This window comes from Haliaeetus leucocephalus, unplaced genomic scaffold (assembly GCF_000737465.1).
Source record: "Haliaeetus leucocephalus isolate CR32 unplaced genomic scaffold, Haliaeetus_leucocephalus-4.0 Scaffold206, whole genome shotgun sequence".
In the NCBI taxonomy this organism is placed as follows: Eukaryota; Metazoa; Chordata; class Aves; order Accipitriformes; family Accipitridae; genus Haliaeetus; species Haliaeetus leucocephalus.
In genome coordinates this window covers 5,950,918-5,967,120 of record NW_010972642.1, presented here as the reverse complement: position 1 = coordinate 5,967,120, position 16,203 = coordinate 5,950,918, and the positions used below count along the sequence as shown (strand labels likewise).

The following is a 16,203-nucleotide window of genomic DNA, read 5'->3' as shown; positions in this document are numbered from 1 at the left end:
TTGATTATCTGAACCAACTTTATTATCTAATAGGAAGCTCACCTAGCAAAAATGTGAGTAATTTCTGCCAGATTAGTATTGGATCAGTTAATTAACCCAAGGATCAGAGGGGTGTAAAGAGAGATGGGGGTGAGGGAGGAGAGGACCACTTTCGACACAGTAAGCTTCTTAGGTGGCTTCATTCAAGTCTGATTTATGTTTCAGTTTGCACACTCTAATGAACGCAGATTGAAGATGTTTTCTAGCAAAATAGCAGTCTGAAGTGATGAACAAAAGCTTGCTTGTCACCTGTGCAAGTAGTAGTCATGTGCAAATTCTCAAACTTTCTAGAAATCTTTAAACTGAGATCAAGAAACTACAGACCTCAAGAAACTACAGTTTTACCACTTGAAGTCCAGAGAACAGAACTTTCTCAAAAGTGGGAAAAGGGTTTCTGGAATCTTTTTCTACCATTGTGACTTGACTTCTGACAGGCTTTTCCATAGTAAGGGCATTAATAAACAATGTGCCTGTTAACAGATTTGAGAGCAATAGTGTATAAAAACTGTTAAACTATGTGAGAAGGATAAGCTGTTGTAGTAAAGAGAAGTATACTGCATTTACTAGAGCAGGTTTCACTGCAGTTTTCTCTGTAACAAGGCCTTTGGCTATGTGATCTGACTTTTTTTGACTGTATTCACGGAACAAATCCTTGTACTAATGTAAACTTTTTTAAACTTTTGTGCCATTGCTATAAGAGAGTGAGATTTTAATGTTAAAATAAACTTATTTATTTGATGGGTACTGTGCAATTGGGCTCTTAGGTTTCTTGCTCCTGTTTGCTCTGGTGCTCTAAGTCTTGGTTTTGGCATTAAACCTTTCTATCCCTACCAAAGCACACTCTGAAATTCTTCTTTAGATGATGGTCTGTCCCTGGAAGTGTGTTGCCTGGAACCCTGTACAAAGTGGTATAATTAAGTCTGATTTCTACCTCTTTCTTTCACCTTCTTGTCTATCACTGTCACCACAAAAGAATCTGGAAAACTTCTCAAAGTGAATATGGATGAACAAGTAAAACTGTTTTCTTCTGGCCATTGTCACTTGTCCTTCAGATTCAGTTTATTCTCTGGTACAATTATTCAACTCAGGATGTGTTTATGCTTCTGCTGTATAATTTCCATCTCAGTATGTATCTGTACTATGTTTGTTGGTAGATTTAACGCTCTATGAATTTGCAAAGGGGGTAGGATTAAAATTGGAAGGATTATTTGGCATTTCCATAGAACTGAGTGTCCAGACCCTCTAGACTGTAAGTATACAGAAGCCATGATGTCTGATTTGTATGAAAGACTGATTCTACGCATTGCTGCTTATGTACAGCAGAAGAATAACAGCTGATGATTGCAACAAGGTTGCTTGTTACAAGTGAATGAGGGTTTTTATTTAAAGATACTCTAAAATGCTCTAAAGACTTCATAGAATTATTTAGTCAAAATTTGAGACTGCTTTTAAAATAAATTGAGTAAATTAGATGACATAAAAGAACATCTGAAACATCAGCCAAGTGAAAATTCTTTTGGCCAATGATCTAGAAAGTACAAAGGCAAAAATTATTGTGGAAGCACTTGGTTCAGGATACACCATCCCTCATTGAAAGTGGGAGTATCAGAGCTTTTTTCTGGGCTTTCATTTCTTGCACGGTCTTAGGCAAGTGAGATTATTTACCCAATGTGTTCCTCATTTTAAAGTATGGTTCTGTGGGCAGACCTTAGAAATAGTTGAAAACGGGTCCTAAAGCGTATGCTTACTTATGATGTTATGTTCTAGAATTATGCTTGAATTTCTGATATAATCAGCCAAAGGAGAGAGAATATGGGAATCCTAAGTTAGGAGGGAACTTGTCACAGTGGAAATTTTACAACAATATGCCTTCTAAACAGAAAGTGGTATTTTTTTCCCTTCAGTCATTGTCTGAAGAATTGAAGGTCAATAGACTCCTTCAGATTTCCAAATGAAAACTGGCATTGGTGTTGCACTCCCAACTATAGATTTCCAGCTTCAAAGAAGCACAGTTTACTGTTCTTTCTAATGGGATGTTACAGGAGGGAGTTGAGAGAGGATGGACGTTCCAGAACAGACCTCATTTTGCCTCCTTAGCAAGAAAAGGCCTAAGAAGCTGAGCTTTAGTTTTTTTCCTTGAATGCTAATTTTGCAGTTTAATGGCAGGAAGGAGATAATAAAATCAATTCCATTTGCTGGCAGTAATCTGGACTGTATACATGATATGAATTCTTTTTATCACTAGAAGAAGCTCAGTAATAATTTGTTTGTAGGCATATTGCCAAAATGCAGAGATTTTGGACTAGTTCAGAAATAGCTATGCTCTTTGAGCTTTACAGTCTGTTCAAATTTAAACCTTCCCATCATTCTAGAAATGGGAGTATGTGGAGAGGGGGAAATGAACATTTTTTTGGCTTTGAGTCACTGGGCAGACTGCAATGAATACAGGCTTTGATTCTGTAAGGGACCTTTTTTCCGTCAGTCCACTCAGTTTTGTAAATTGAGGATTACTAACTTGTTCACCCCATTCCAGCTGGTCATGGTGTGCTGGGGGAGGGAATTCTAGGGTAGCTAAGAGGCATAGCAGTGCTTCTTCTATCAAGTACATTGGAACTTAAACACCAGTCTTGTTTTTCTGTAAGGCGTGTTCTTGGAAACTGAAGATTTCTTTGGTTTGTAAGATCATGCAGACAATCATGAGCATCTTATCCAGACCCTCATGGCAGGGGGCTTGGACTAGATGATCTTTAAAGGTCCCTTCCAACCCAAACCATTCTATGTTTCTGTGACCTTGAGTTAATTATTTATAATATTGAAAAATGAGAATCCTAACCAGAGAGATCCATTAGTAGAAAAAGCCAGTAAAATTGATATATAATAATGGAAATAATGTCAGTGAATGTTGTTGAGTCAGAATGAAACCAAATTTGTTTTTTATTAATATGCTTTCTGGTCCAACAGGACATGTGCCTATTTTAGAAGGATATTAAACCTCTTTACATCTTGATGTTGCCTGATGCCTTTCTTAATAGAATCTTAATAGAATTAATGGGATAATCTAGGCAGTGAGAGTGTATTTAATACTGTCTTGTACTGCTGTAGGATCTGGCTAGAGCTGATCAATATTTGTATCAATCATCTGCTATAAAATGTGAAATCATTGTGCAGACTTAGTCAGAGGGGGTATTGACTAGAACAATAAATGAAGACAAGTAGACAGTACAAGGGGCATGGATTATGTACCAAGATTCATTTAGTATATCAAGTTGTCCTACTGTGGACAAATGCGAAGTCATACATAAAATGTGAGGGATGTATACTATGTATTACATAGCAGAGATCTGTATTCTGGGTAAGCAAAATTGGGTCAAGAACTATGTGGTGGGAGGACCTCTTTGAAAGATGAAGCTTCAGTGGCTACTGCAAGCCTTGGGTACATGGCTCACTACAGTTTGGAAGAAGTCTCATTTATTACAAAATGAAAGTTTTAAGCAGCTTGTTCAGTTAACTTGTTCATGGAAATAGTTAATAAGGCCTTACTCTAAGAAGAGAGCTGTAACGTGGGATCTCTGACTCAAAGTTCAGGACATTAACCTGAACATTACTGATAATAATTCATAGATAAAGTGTGTGAGGCTTATATACTAGATTCTCAGTCACTTTGGATCGCGTTATTGATAAGTAATCTTGATTTTAAAGTTGTTAACCTTGATATGGGACTAGGAAAGAAGAAAAATGTTGTGGCTTGTAATATGGAGGAGGCCAGTCCCCATACAGATCGTGGGGCTTTCTTGGCTTGGTTATGAGGTGTGTGGCAGTTTTCTGCGTCAAGACTGAAGGGTACAAAAGGCTCATTCTCTCTTTTCTAGCTTTCTCAAACTCGTTTACCTTGGAAGCTGAAGCACTGAATGGAGCCATGAGCATTGTAGTAAGCAAACAGGAGTGTAGAACTTTTGTGGGCCCCCTGCTTTTTTCCTAAATGGAAAGCTAGAGTGTATTGTAATATGTAGATGATGTGAAAGTCAACAGAGGGTAGAAAACTACCAAACTTCGTTCCTGTAAAGTTATCAGTGGTGCGTACCAGCTGAATATCCAAGCTGTGGGGTTTTTTCTTGTTTTCATAATTCTCTTGGTACACCTTGGAGCTATGGATGTTTCTCTTTATTTGAATTTTGCTTAAAATTCTGATGCCTGTTACTGCTTTTCTTTGATAACTTGCCTTTGTCTAACTGGCAAAAGTTTCATACTAGTTTCTGAAATACCTTGAAAGTCAAACAAGAGAGTAAATGTCCGTTCCTGGATTATGAACTGAACAGAAGTCAGTTAAAAGGAATAGATCTTCAGATTTGAACTAAAAGTTGAGGCGAAACATTTATAACAAGGTAAATGGGTTCCTCTCCTTGGCTTGCCTTTTATTATCTTAAAATGCCAGATATGTTATAGAGGCATTAAGGCAGGCATAGTGACATTGAAACATAAAATAGGAAGTAAACCTTCCCTAGAGGTGGGTACGCTGCAAGCCTCAGACTCCATATCTGGGCTTTAATGAAGCGTAACTTACAGAATAACACTTCTTTCCTCGAAACCTGGTGAAAACATGTGCAAAATGGATTAGACATCTGAGTTGTTCTCAGATACCTAAGAACGTAATAATTTTTTTGCTGGTTCTTTTGAACTCCTTCCTCAGTGCCGTATGAGGAAAGAAGACTACTTTATTTGCCAAGACCTCAAATCATAGTTTTGTATGCAAAACAACATCATCTTTCTCTGTTCATCTTTCTACAAAGCATTTTCTCTATTTTTTTTTCCCTCCCAGTGTTCTGAGGATTATAAACACAATGATGAGTCACCTCAAGAAGACGAAGGGTTTATGGGTATGTCACCTCTTCTACAAGCCCACCATGCTATGGAGAGAATGGAAGAATTTGTGTGTAAGGTAAGGGCATGTGAAAACTGCTGAAGTAGTTTCTGTTTTTAGGAGGGTCCAGTGGGCAGCAGACTATACCTGCAGCAGCTATGCTACTAATGTGAGGGAGAGCAGGTACCTGCCATACCTGAATGGGCATCTCTTGTTATAACTAGTAACACTACAGCTTCTCAAGATCTCAGTCAGTCATAAATGAATAAATTGTAAAGTACAGTACTATAGATATTACAAATGAGACTCTAAAGCTGATCATGCAACTGAGGAGTCTCTATTGAGAAACACCCATGAGTGCAAAGCAGAATAAAAGCCTTCTGGATGAAGGCACTTTCATTTACAAGGTCATTTTTTTCCCAGGTTTTTTCAGACTTGCAAATATTTTGCTTTTCCAGCACCATTTGCATCCATTGTGGAATAAGCTTTGTCTCTTACTTGAAAAGAAAACACGGCTGCATGAAAACTGTAACTAAGTAAATCCATTGTAGATTTTTGCAATTGCTGACCTTGGATCATTTTTGCGACTTTTTAGAGCCATGGGGCTATATCAGTCTCTGACCCTCCTTTCTTGGTGAAAGGAGTGCTGCCCTTGTTCCTGCTGGTTTTATGAACTATTCTTTGATGTTTTTACACAGGGACCCTAGTTACTTGGTCGTCTTTTGTGTAGCGGTTGTTTTGTTGTTTGTTTGGTTTTGTTGTTTTTTTTTTTTAAAAAAAAAAACCTATGGATCTTCCCCCTTCTAGATGTTCTGTAGGGTGGATTGTGTCAAATGTACTCCCTCCTGCTGTTCCTACCTCAATTAAACTTTTTGGTTCGTGAAGTAAACCGGTTATTTGCTTATTTAATGTATTTAAGAACCCAGTCTTTAACTGGGTTGGTTATTCTGATTAGATTTCTTTTGCTTCCATGAAGGAGTGTGGAGAATTGATTTAAAAACTCTGGGCTCTTGTTGAAACTGAAATAAGAATGTAGCTTTTTAAACTTAGTGTTTCAGGATTCTTCAGGCTCGCTCCTGTATTACTAGCCAGACGACCAATCCAAGGAACACTGCAGAAACAACCCCGGTACATAAAGTAATTCCCTGCTACCCCGTTGCTTGGCAGTGCTGCTTCTGACACCAAACTGAAGACTACATGTATCATATGTTACTGAAGCAGTGCTAAGAACACCTGTGCACACTTTCTTTCATTTGGAACCAGCTGCAAGAATAGATTGTGCATATATGCTTTCTCTCCCTTTAAAGAAGAAATCTGGTGGAATTGAGTGTCATGGATCTGTTGCCTTAACTGATCTGTCACCATTTGTTTTGGGAGTGTGAGAGCATTTTTCTTCCAACCTGGATAAGGGATTGGACACTTCTCACTGGACTCTTGCCACTTCATGCTTTCTGGCCCATATTAGTGCTGATGAGTAGCTTTTTTGCTAGACTGCTGCAAATGTAGCAGATATATAGTCAGATTGGCTTGTGGTTGGAAGAAGAGGCTTTTAGTTATTTATTTCTTGGAGGGAACTAGGTGTAGGCTTCTTCAATTAAGTAGAAAGGATGATCTGTGGAAAAAACAGAACATGGAAATGAATTAAATGCTTCCCTTTGTTAGCAGTAAAAAAAGTCCAGTAACTTTCCTGTTCAGTGAAATGCTGAAGTGTTTCTTTCTGTGGTGGTGCAGCTCAACTTCATAATGATACTGTTTTGAATAGGGAACTTAAGCATTATAGTTCAGGTGTAAAGCCTTTTTCCCAGAGATGTCCCATCAACCCTTTTCTGTTTACCGTAGTCATAGATTAACTAACACTTTTACTAATAGGGGTTTTCTGACTTTTACCATACATAAGTGGAACTCAATTCCCTGCATTTAACTAAAATCTTCTAACTTCTAGGTATGGGAGGGCCGATGGAGAGTCATTCCCCATGATGTTCTGCCTGACTGGCTAAAGGACAATGACTACCTGTTGCATGGACACAGACCACCCATGCCTTCCTTCCGGGCTTGTTTCAAGAGTATCTTCAGAATACATACAGAGACTGGTAACATCTGGACACATCTTCTAGGTATTTTCAGCTTGCCCTAATGCTAATAGGCTTCATTGCTGTCTTTCTTTGAGACCAAGGTATAAAGGGGTGTGGGGTGGTCAGCATTATCATTCCACTAGTAACCTGTTAAATTAACAGGTTGGTATCCCTCTCCTAATTTTATCCCACCAGGGTTGGATGGGACTTCCTTAATTATGGCATTCAATACAAATGAATGAATTAAATTCATAATTGTTAATAAATTACTGGTAGAAGTTCTTTTTTTTCCAGGTGTGTAGGTGTTAATTGAGATCACACTTCTTGCCACAAGAACATGCTTCAGTTGCAGCTTGTATGAATGGTTTTCAGCTTGCAAGGAGCCTTAAAGGGAAAGGGTTTCTTTGAACTAAGCCCTTCTCTTTTTACATTTTGCAACAGATTTTTTAAATTGTTCTAGAATGTCCAACTAGTGTCAGGCATCCTGCAAAACAAGTAAAAATAGAGTCCATGCAAGTCTGTATTGCATCAGTCCGAGACAGAAATGTGGTTGGAATGCATAACTGAAGTAGGGCAGTACTTTATTCTGCATGTGTGCTGCTGGTTGTCATGCAGCTCCTATGTTTAGTGCTCCTGTACATTAAAGTCATGCTTTTAGAAAGAAAAGCTTTCGGTATGCATGAACTTGACACCTTTCTGCCTTATTGTTTTTCAGGATGCGTGTTCTTCCTTTGTCTGGGAATCTTCTACATGTTCCGGCCAAACATGTCCTTTGTAGCACCTGTGCAGGAGAAAGTGGTTGTTGGATTGTTTTTCTTGGGAGCCATACTCTGCCTCTCCTTCTCATGGCTCTTCCACACAGTTTATTGCCACTCAGAAGGTGTTTCCCGGCTCTTCTCCAAGTAAGTGCCTAAAGGACAGGGTAGGCCAAATAGGAAACAGGTGGGAAAACAGGGTTGGGATTTATGCTTGGAGCCCCAGTGTAGGAGTTGTTCACTGCATGTACTTTGGAACAGAGTGGAGCAGAGATTCAATGCAGCTTCTTCTAATTATTGTTTGTTTCAGCATGAGTTTTCATGCTGTCATTTTAGCCTTAAAACACTGTCATTTTCTGCTGTTTGGCAGACATGTGCATGCGTCTTGCTGCTGTAAGTAATATACCTAGAGCTTAGTTGCAGGACTTTGAATTTTTAATGCAACTGTCGCTTCTTGTCATTTAAACTATTCTGAGTAACTTTTAATCTTAAACTTACGTAAGACAGCTCCACAATGTGTATCAAGATGTCTTAGTCTTTTGGTTTTACTATGCTTTCTTTTTTGGCTGGGGCTGCTAAATATCTCATATTTCCTAAGATTATTCAACCTAGGATTGTGTAATCTGCAAGACCACCTCTAAAGTAACCCAGCAATTAAAATTCCCTACTGAAAAATTAACTCCATCTTTTGTAGGAGCATTTTGTCAGGGCGTGGTAAAAAGCAATGGCTGTAGGAATTCTTTATCTTCACTGGTGTATAGAAAAACAGTGTGATTGAAAAATTGCAACGTTATTCCCCAGTGGTCACTTAAGCTGATGCCTAACTAACTTATGCTTGTCAGATACTAAAGTGTTTGTGTTGGCTGTGCTCTCACAACATACTGTGTGCCCCTTTTTCTGTTCAGAGGACTCTTGTGCTGCTTTTTTTTCCTCATCAGAAGCTTAAATCTGAGTTTCCTTCAAAAACTTTGGTCTAAAGGCTACTGTATGTATTGCTGATGACTGTCCAAAAATGGCCTTACTAGATGTCTATCAAGGTAATCCATGACTGCGGGAGGGCATTGGTGGGACAGTTGGCATTGGGAAGTAAGTTGGAATAGTGAGAATGATTTTATTTTGCAGTAAGAAGTAGACAGGTGGTCCACTAAAGAATAGAGTGTTGTTACGAGGACTTCCAAAGGTTCACATTTCTTATCAAACTGATTTTTTTGTTTCCTTCTAGGCTGGATTATTCTGGTATTGCACTTCTCATAATGGGCAGCTTTGTACCATGGCTGTACTACTCCTTCTATTGCAACCCTCAGCCTTGCTTCATCTACTTGATTGTGATTTGTGTCCTGGGCATCGCAGCCATAATTGTCTCACAATGGGACATGTTTGCGACCCCTGAATACCGGGGTGTAAGGGCAGGTAAGACCTGATGTTAACTGTTTTGCTTCTTGACTGCCTTTCCTCCTTCCTACTTGCCACTTGGAAAAGCCATCTTGGGAAGATTTACGAGAGCTTAATTTTATGGAGAGCTAATATTCTTGGATTGGGAGCTTGATGGGTTTTCTTTCAGCATTTATTATAGCCAGCTGGATGCACAGATAAGGGCTGGTGCAAGTCCTGGAAGTGCATTCCTGAAATGGACAGTAACACATGCAGTAGGAAGGGTAGTGCAAAGTATTTCTAGCTATGCCTAGCAACTTTGCTCTCAAAAAATGACTGACTGCTTGGTGTGTGTATGGGTACTTCTACTGTTTGTCTTGGTTTTGTAATACTAGGCTTAGACACTAGCAAATCATTGAATGATTGAATTAGTCTGAATGGTTTGCCTAGATAAAATACATGTTCAAAACAAAGAGCCTAGTTTTTCTCTTCACGTGATCAAAAGAACAAAACCAGATTTGGTTTCACATTCTGAGATAGGAAGAAAGAGAAAGCTTTAGGGGGCAGCTATGAAATGTGCACACAGCTGGGCTGAATAGTGATATTTCTTGTTACTTAACCTGCACATGCTGTCTACAGTAAATCTAGATTTCCTGGACAAGCTATGGGTGTACCTTCAGAAAGTTCAGCATTCCAAACTTAAAATCTGTGGATGGAACATGTTTATTCCCTCCACGCACTTTTTTTTTTTTCACACAAGATTTCTGTACTTGCCACTAAAATCTAAAATCAACCATGTTCTCGTGTATGGCAGATCAGGTGAGCTGCAGATGCTACTTTTCTGTTTCCTAGGACTACTTGAACACTGTATGATAAATAATCTCTTTGTTGTCTCTCCTTGTTGTCTTACTTTTGAGAGATTATGGTAAAGTGAGACATAGTTCATGTAGTCTCAGTGCCCTCTACAGTCCAAGATGTGTAACTGGCTTAATGTACATTAAAGCTGGTGGACGCAATCAGTAAATGAAATATTTCGGTATCTGCTGGAATATATAACTAATTAGCTTCTGGTATATGAAGGAATTCTGTGCATTCTTTAAATTCCTTTCCAATAAAGCTCTTCTGGGGACCTCCAGCATCAAGAGTTGTCACCTTTCTGCTGCTTTGGCAAATATTGAGTTTTCCTTCCATAGCTTTTGTGTTTTCACTGTTTCCCTTTACCACCACTGTGTTCAAACCTGACTCTCCCACATTTTCTTTACCTCCCAGGAGTATTTCTAGGTCTGGGTCTTAGTGGGGTTATTCCCACCCTGCACTTTGTCATCTCTGAGGGGCTCCTGAAAGCAGCCACAATGGGGCAGATAGGCTGGCTGGCACTCATGGCATGCCTGTACATCACTGGTGCTGCACTATATGCTGCCCGCATCCCGGAGAGATTCTTCCCTGGCAAGTGTGACATCTGGGTGAGTCTACAGAATGACTGGATGAGGAGACCAACGTGAAAGCTGGTTCCCCTTGAGGCTGGAGGATGTTGTGTCAATGTTTTCTTATTGCAAGTATCAAACGGCTTCACTAGAAGCATAGGTCTTAAGGGGTCAAACAACTTTGGGCTCTCTGACCCCAGCTTACCTGGTGCCTCTCTTGCTGAGTTACCACAAACTGGCCAGTCTGAGGTAACTGCTGGTATGCAAATTCACCCCGCACATGTACTAGATAGCTTTAATAGATGGGTAAGCAGCTTTGCAAACCTTCGTGTGTGTGTTGAAGATCCTACAAACACACGTCTTGCCTTGCTTCTGCACATAATAGTGCATGGTTATTTCTCTGATGTTTGCTGTGTTCTTTGGGATCTTCACCATGTCTGGCTCCTCATCTTGTGCAGCAAGTGAAAGCACTGGGTAGAGATGGTAGATGTTGGAGGAATCTCTGGCCCAGGAGAAGGGAAAGTGGGGTGAGCAAGTGGGTGGGTGGGGGAAACTTGGTGTGAGGGAAAGGATCATGAAGACTGGAGGGGAAATATGTGGGGAAGATGTAGAGAAAGAAATCAGGTAGAGCAAGAGTAGAGATGAGAGGGAGGTAGAACTTTAGAAGGCCACAGTACTTCCACTAGGATAGTTCAAGGCCCCTGAAGAAGACTAGAAGTGATAATGAGGCCTGGGTGGTTTGAGTGGCTTTTGCACAGCACCAGTTTGCCAGGTTTGTTTAAATAGCTAAACAAAGCCTTGTTTAGATAATGAGCTAGGCTCCAAAAGCACTGGGGTACCACTAGTTCTTTTCCAAGCTTCCCATGGAGCCTGCAAATACATATTTGTAGAAATTTTTCAAGAGCATTATCCATATTGGTATGGCTTCCCTCAAATAAGGGCATGCTTTGTCACGTAGCTCCCTGATGGTTTTCATTCTGTTGTACTATAATCAATAGCATCCTGGGCATTCATTCAGAACATCTGGTTGTTTCTAGGTTTTAATATAATACCATTTTTTCCTGTTCTGTTTCTCTGTGGCAGAGAAAGAAAATAACGTTCAAAATCCACTTGGTAGAACTTATGCCTGTGACCAGAGCAGAGTTTGTACCTGTTAGCTGTATGAGAGAGCCCTTTCTATCAATAAATCACTGGTGTGTGTTGTGAAGGAACTAATTTTAAAAGTGTCCTGCTTAAGCCTTTTGCCCAAAGCTCTGAAATTATCCTTGTCCCTTCACAAAGATGTGCTATAGCATTTATGTAACATATTTGTTGAATGACCAGCTAGTTAAGATGATTGTGAAGGAAAGGGCTGTGTGTGTGTGTGTAGAATTTGATTATTTTGCTAATGATAGAAGAGGGATGGGCTTTAACACACAACTTGGAGAACTTTGCAGCTTGTGGTTTGAGGTACTGCTACGTGTTACTGTGTACTTCAGCTGAATGTGTGGCTTTTTTGGAGGCAGGGTAGCACTAGAACCCAAAGTACCCCAGCTGAACAGAAGTGTTTTCTTTTCCGCAGTTCCACTCCCATCAGCTGTTTCACGTCTTTGTAGTGGCTGGCGCATTTGTGCACTTCCACGGGGTTTCAAACCTCCAGGAGTTCCGTTTCACAGTTGGAGGAGGCTGCACGGAAGAAGATGGGATGCAGTAAAACCAGCCTTCAGCCCAAGATAGTAACCAAAATAGCACCGCAAGCGCGGTTGAAGCATACAGGCTAGCAAAATGAATACCTAAGAAGAATCCAAGTTTCAACTGATGGGGCATGGAGCTTCATGGGGATTCTGACTAACCAAGATAAATTCTATACCTCAAGCAATGGAATGAATCAATTTGAAGACCAGGAAATTCTGAAACCCTAACTTATTCTTGGGATCTACAGATTGAGCTACAGAGGACCCTTTCCAAATCGGCTTCTGTTCAATGCCATATTTATTTGTAGAATTGGGGAGGGATAGCTTAGCAGTTTCCTTTTTTTTTTTTTTTTTAAAAAAAAAATCAAGGTTAAATTTATATCCTCTTGGAGGGTTTGGGAGTTGATTTTAGATGCTCTTTTGGGAGAAAAAAATTGTAAATAAGATTTCTAACTTTCTGTTTAAATAAAATTTATATAAATGTTTTAAACAATGGGTGGGGGGAAAAGGGGTTTTGTAAAGAATGCAACATGCAAGTACCACACACTGTTTCAATTTTGCACAAAATAAATGATTGCAGGAGGACCAGGTAAAATTCCCAGGAGTGAAGCACGTTGGCCCTGCAGATTTTCCTGGTGGCTGGCATGCCCTGGGCAATGTGGGGTCCTGGCCAGCACTTGGAGTAGGTTCAGTACGTGTACACAAGGGTTGTGAAGGCTGAATTAATTACATCGTCATTCAGGTCACAGTGTTAGGAGGTTTATTTACTCAAGTAACTGGAAAGATACATCTGTGCCCTGCCTAAGTGTGTGGGACAGCTGCCTTCCAAGCTTGTGTGGCCTGTATAGTTTTGGATAGTGGATCTTACAGTTGTTTTGTTTCTCATCATATGAATTGGAGCATGATGGGATAACTGCACATGAAATGGCAAACAGTCCAACTCCATCAGTGCCTGCCTATACCCAAAGGCCCCCATTGAGTCGATGGTTGCCATTTGCAGGCCTGTTCTGTTTTGTCTGAACAAATGATGGTAATACATTTGTCAAAAGATAGTTGAGCATGTGAGGGGAAACAGAGGTGGGGTTAAGATGGACTGGAAAGAGGAAGCTGTGTGCTCCAGGACTTGGAGTTAAGAGCTACTGCAGACCTCAAGCACATTACCTTCTCATGTGTCAGACCATATGCCAAGGGAGTTTGCAGGTTTTTCTTTTTAAGAGGAAAAATCCACGATCAGCCCAATGCAGTTCCTTTTTTTTTTTTTTCTTAAAATTTTTTTTTCCTTAGGTCTGCTTCCCATCTGTGCTTTAGCAATGGGACTGCTGGTATTTCTTAAACCTAAAACTACGAGTTCAGTTGGATTGCTGTGGAGCAAATGCACCTCCTATATAAGGGGAGGCATATACCCTTCTCCTGTGTAATTGATGTAGCTTGATCTTTGGAGCCCAGTCAGAAGTCAGACTGAAGGAGAATCTTTGGAGTTGTAAGATGAGATTTGAACATTTTGTTTGTTATGGCACAGGTATTGCTTGGAGTGTTTAGTTGGAAATTCAGAGCAATTACCTCTCTCACAGATGAGTTAAACAGCTATGAAATGCTGTATTTCACAAGGAAGGAAGGTAAAGGGTGGGGTTTTTGTTGTGTGGGGTTTTTTGTTGTTGTTTGTTTGTTTTTTAAGACTCCTGCAAGTTTGAATTTTCATCCTTAAAGAGGAAAATGTGGATTGCAAAGATCTTCCTTGCATATCACGGAGTGTGTTTTGGGGAGTTACTTTGCCCAACGAAGTCAAGTAGAAGCAGAATGCCTTCCTAAAGTTGACTGGATATTAAGGCTTCACCCCACGAATGGAGTCTTTGTAAAGCTTCTGAGAGCAAGGTCAGCTGCAGAAAGAGGTGCTGCAGCAGAGTCTGTGAGCTTAGAGGGGTGTGTTCTCAGTAGGATCACTACACTGGATGCCTGTAGGGCCAGAAGTAGTTTATCACAGGTCTGTGTGGTACTAAAATGAAGTAAAGAGCAGTATTAACTTGGATGTAAGGGCTAATAGCACTGGCATCCTGGACAAAGATGTAGAGTTGCCTGGCAGTAAGTATACTGGTATCTGAGAAAAGTGTGGTACATATCAGAATCAGAGTTGTCTGTAAGGCGCTTTGGGATACCTCTGTAACAGTACCAGCAGAAGTGGCAGTCTCCATCCTGGATCATCCCACGTTCGCTCCTTGAAGGGTGATTGTAACCTGGTCCTACACAGCACAGAACTATTACAAAAACACAGTACTCCACCTGCTATTCTTAACCCAGTCAGTCTCTCCATTCAAGAAGTTTGTGTGTTCCAATAAAAACAACCTAGCTGTGCACTTTTCTGTAGCTCTTGCTGAGAACTCTTCCCAGGTTGGCACCTGAATGCCTTACTCTCAGCAGTCAGAGGCTTGCTTGCTCTGTGTGCAGGTTATTGCCATAGAATAGTTAGGACCTACAGCTTCTTTCCTTCCCCATTAAATAGTGGCCTTGTTCAGTATATTTCTTTTTAAAAATTGCTTACTGTTGGAAGCAATGAAGCACATTCTGGGGTTTTGATGGTTGGGGACTCTGGTGATGGTTCCATATAAGATGGGATCTTATTACTTGCTGTATTCTTAACTTCTGCTAATAAAAGAACCAAATGGATTATTGACTAGTTTGGGTCTTTCTGTGCTGTGTGTGAAGCTTGAAAGAGTCACTCTTGCTTTCTTCCTTCCCAACGCTTGCAGGCAACACTTTGTAGGTAAAAGACCTCTGCTGTTGCAGAAACCAAACCAATGCCTTAAGGCTTGTTTATGTACGGTTGAACCGATGCTTGCTGTATGCCTCCTCAAGCAAAAGCCAGTGGGTGGGGGAGTTCACGCAACAAACATTAGTTTTGCTATGTGGCATCCTCTGGATGTCTAGAATTCACATCAAGTATGTGCCTGGTCTTGCTGTAAGATTTCAATACTGTCTAGTGCATTTAAACATCACAGCAGACAAAGGTGTCCATGGACCGTGCTGCCTCTTAGTTACGGTGCTAATCTCCAGGGAAAATTTTTTTCCAAAGTCTAGACTTCTATTCGATGCCCACTGGAGTTGCCAGTTGTAGTACAGGGCTGATAGTGGTGTGGGGGAAGGAGGTGGTGTTAGGTGTGTCTGGTTGTATTGGGTTTGTGTGGCAAGGTTTTGGTAGCAGGGGGGCTACAGGGTGGCTTCTGTGAGAAGCTGCTAGAAGCTTCCCCTGTGTCTAACAGAGCCAACGCCAGCCGGCTCCGAGACGGACCTGCCACTGGCCAAGGCTGAGCCCATCAGTGATGGTGGTAGCGCTTCTGGGATAACAGATTTAAGAAGGGGGAAAAAAGTTCCTGTGGCACAGAAACTGCAGCCAGAGAGAAGAGTGAGAACATGTAAGAGAGACAACCCTGCAGACCCCCAGGTCAGTGAGGGAGGGCAGGAGGTGCTCCAGGTGCCGGAGCAGAGATTTCCCCTGCAGCCCATGGGGAAGACCATGGTGAGGCAGGTTGTCCCCCTGCAGCCCAGGGAGGTCCATGGTGGAGCAGATCTCCACCTGCAGCCCGGGGAGGACCCCATGCTGGAGCAGGTGGGTGCCTGAAGGAGGCTGTGACCCTGTGGGAAGCCCATGCTGGAGCAGCAGGGTCCTGGCAGGACCCACAGAGAGAGGAGCCCATGCTGGAGCAGGTTTTCTGGCAGGACTTGTGACCCTGCAGGGGACCCACGCTGGAGCAATCTCTTCCTGAAGGACTGCAGTGTGTGGAAGGACCCACGCTGGAGCAGTTCATGAAGAACTGCGGCCCATGAGAAGGACCCACGTTGGAGAAGTTTGTGGAGGACTGTCTCCTGTGGGAGGGACCCCACGCTGGAGCAGGGGAAGAGCGTTGAGGAGTCCTGCCCCTGAGGAGGAAGGAGCAGTAGAGACAACACGTGATGAACTGACCGCAACCCCCGTTCCCCATCCCCCTGTGCTGCTGGGGGGGGGTAAGTAGAGAATTT

At 41.3% G+C, this 16,203-nt stretch overlaps 1 protein-coding gene across 1 annotated transcript in view; it reads left to right on the top strand.

The window, feature by feature from the left end:
* The window catches only part of ADIPOR2 (adiponectin receptor 2), a 35,807-nt gene extending 20,956 nt beyond the window's left edge, over nucleotides 1-14,851 (top strand). The window contains exons 3-8 of the mRNA XM_010566190.1: nucleotides 4,856-4,975; nucleotides 6,840-7,011; nucleotides 7,685-7,871; nucleotides 8,947-9,134; nucleotides 10,365-10,558; nucleotides 12,081-14,851. Of these exons, the coding sequence (XP_010564492.1) occupies nucleotides 4,856-4,975; nucleotides 6,840-7,011; nucleotides 7,685-7,871; nucleotides 8,947-9,134; nucleotides 10,365-10,558; nucleotides 12,081-12,212 (993 nt within the window). The 3' untranslated portion in view covers nucleotides 12,213-14,851. The remainder of the gene's footprint in view (nucleotides 1-4,855; nucleotides 4,976-6,839; nucleotides 7,012-7,684; nucleotides 7,872-8,946; nucleotides 9,135-10,364; nucleotides 10,559-12,080) is intronic.
* Nucleotides 14,852-16,203: the final 1,352 nt, after the last annotated feature.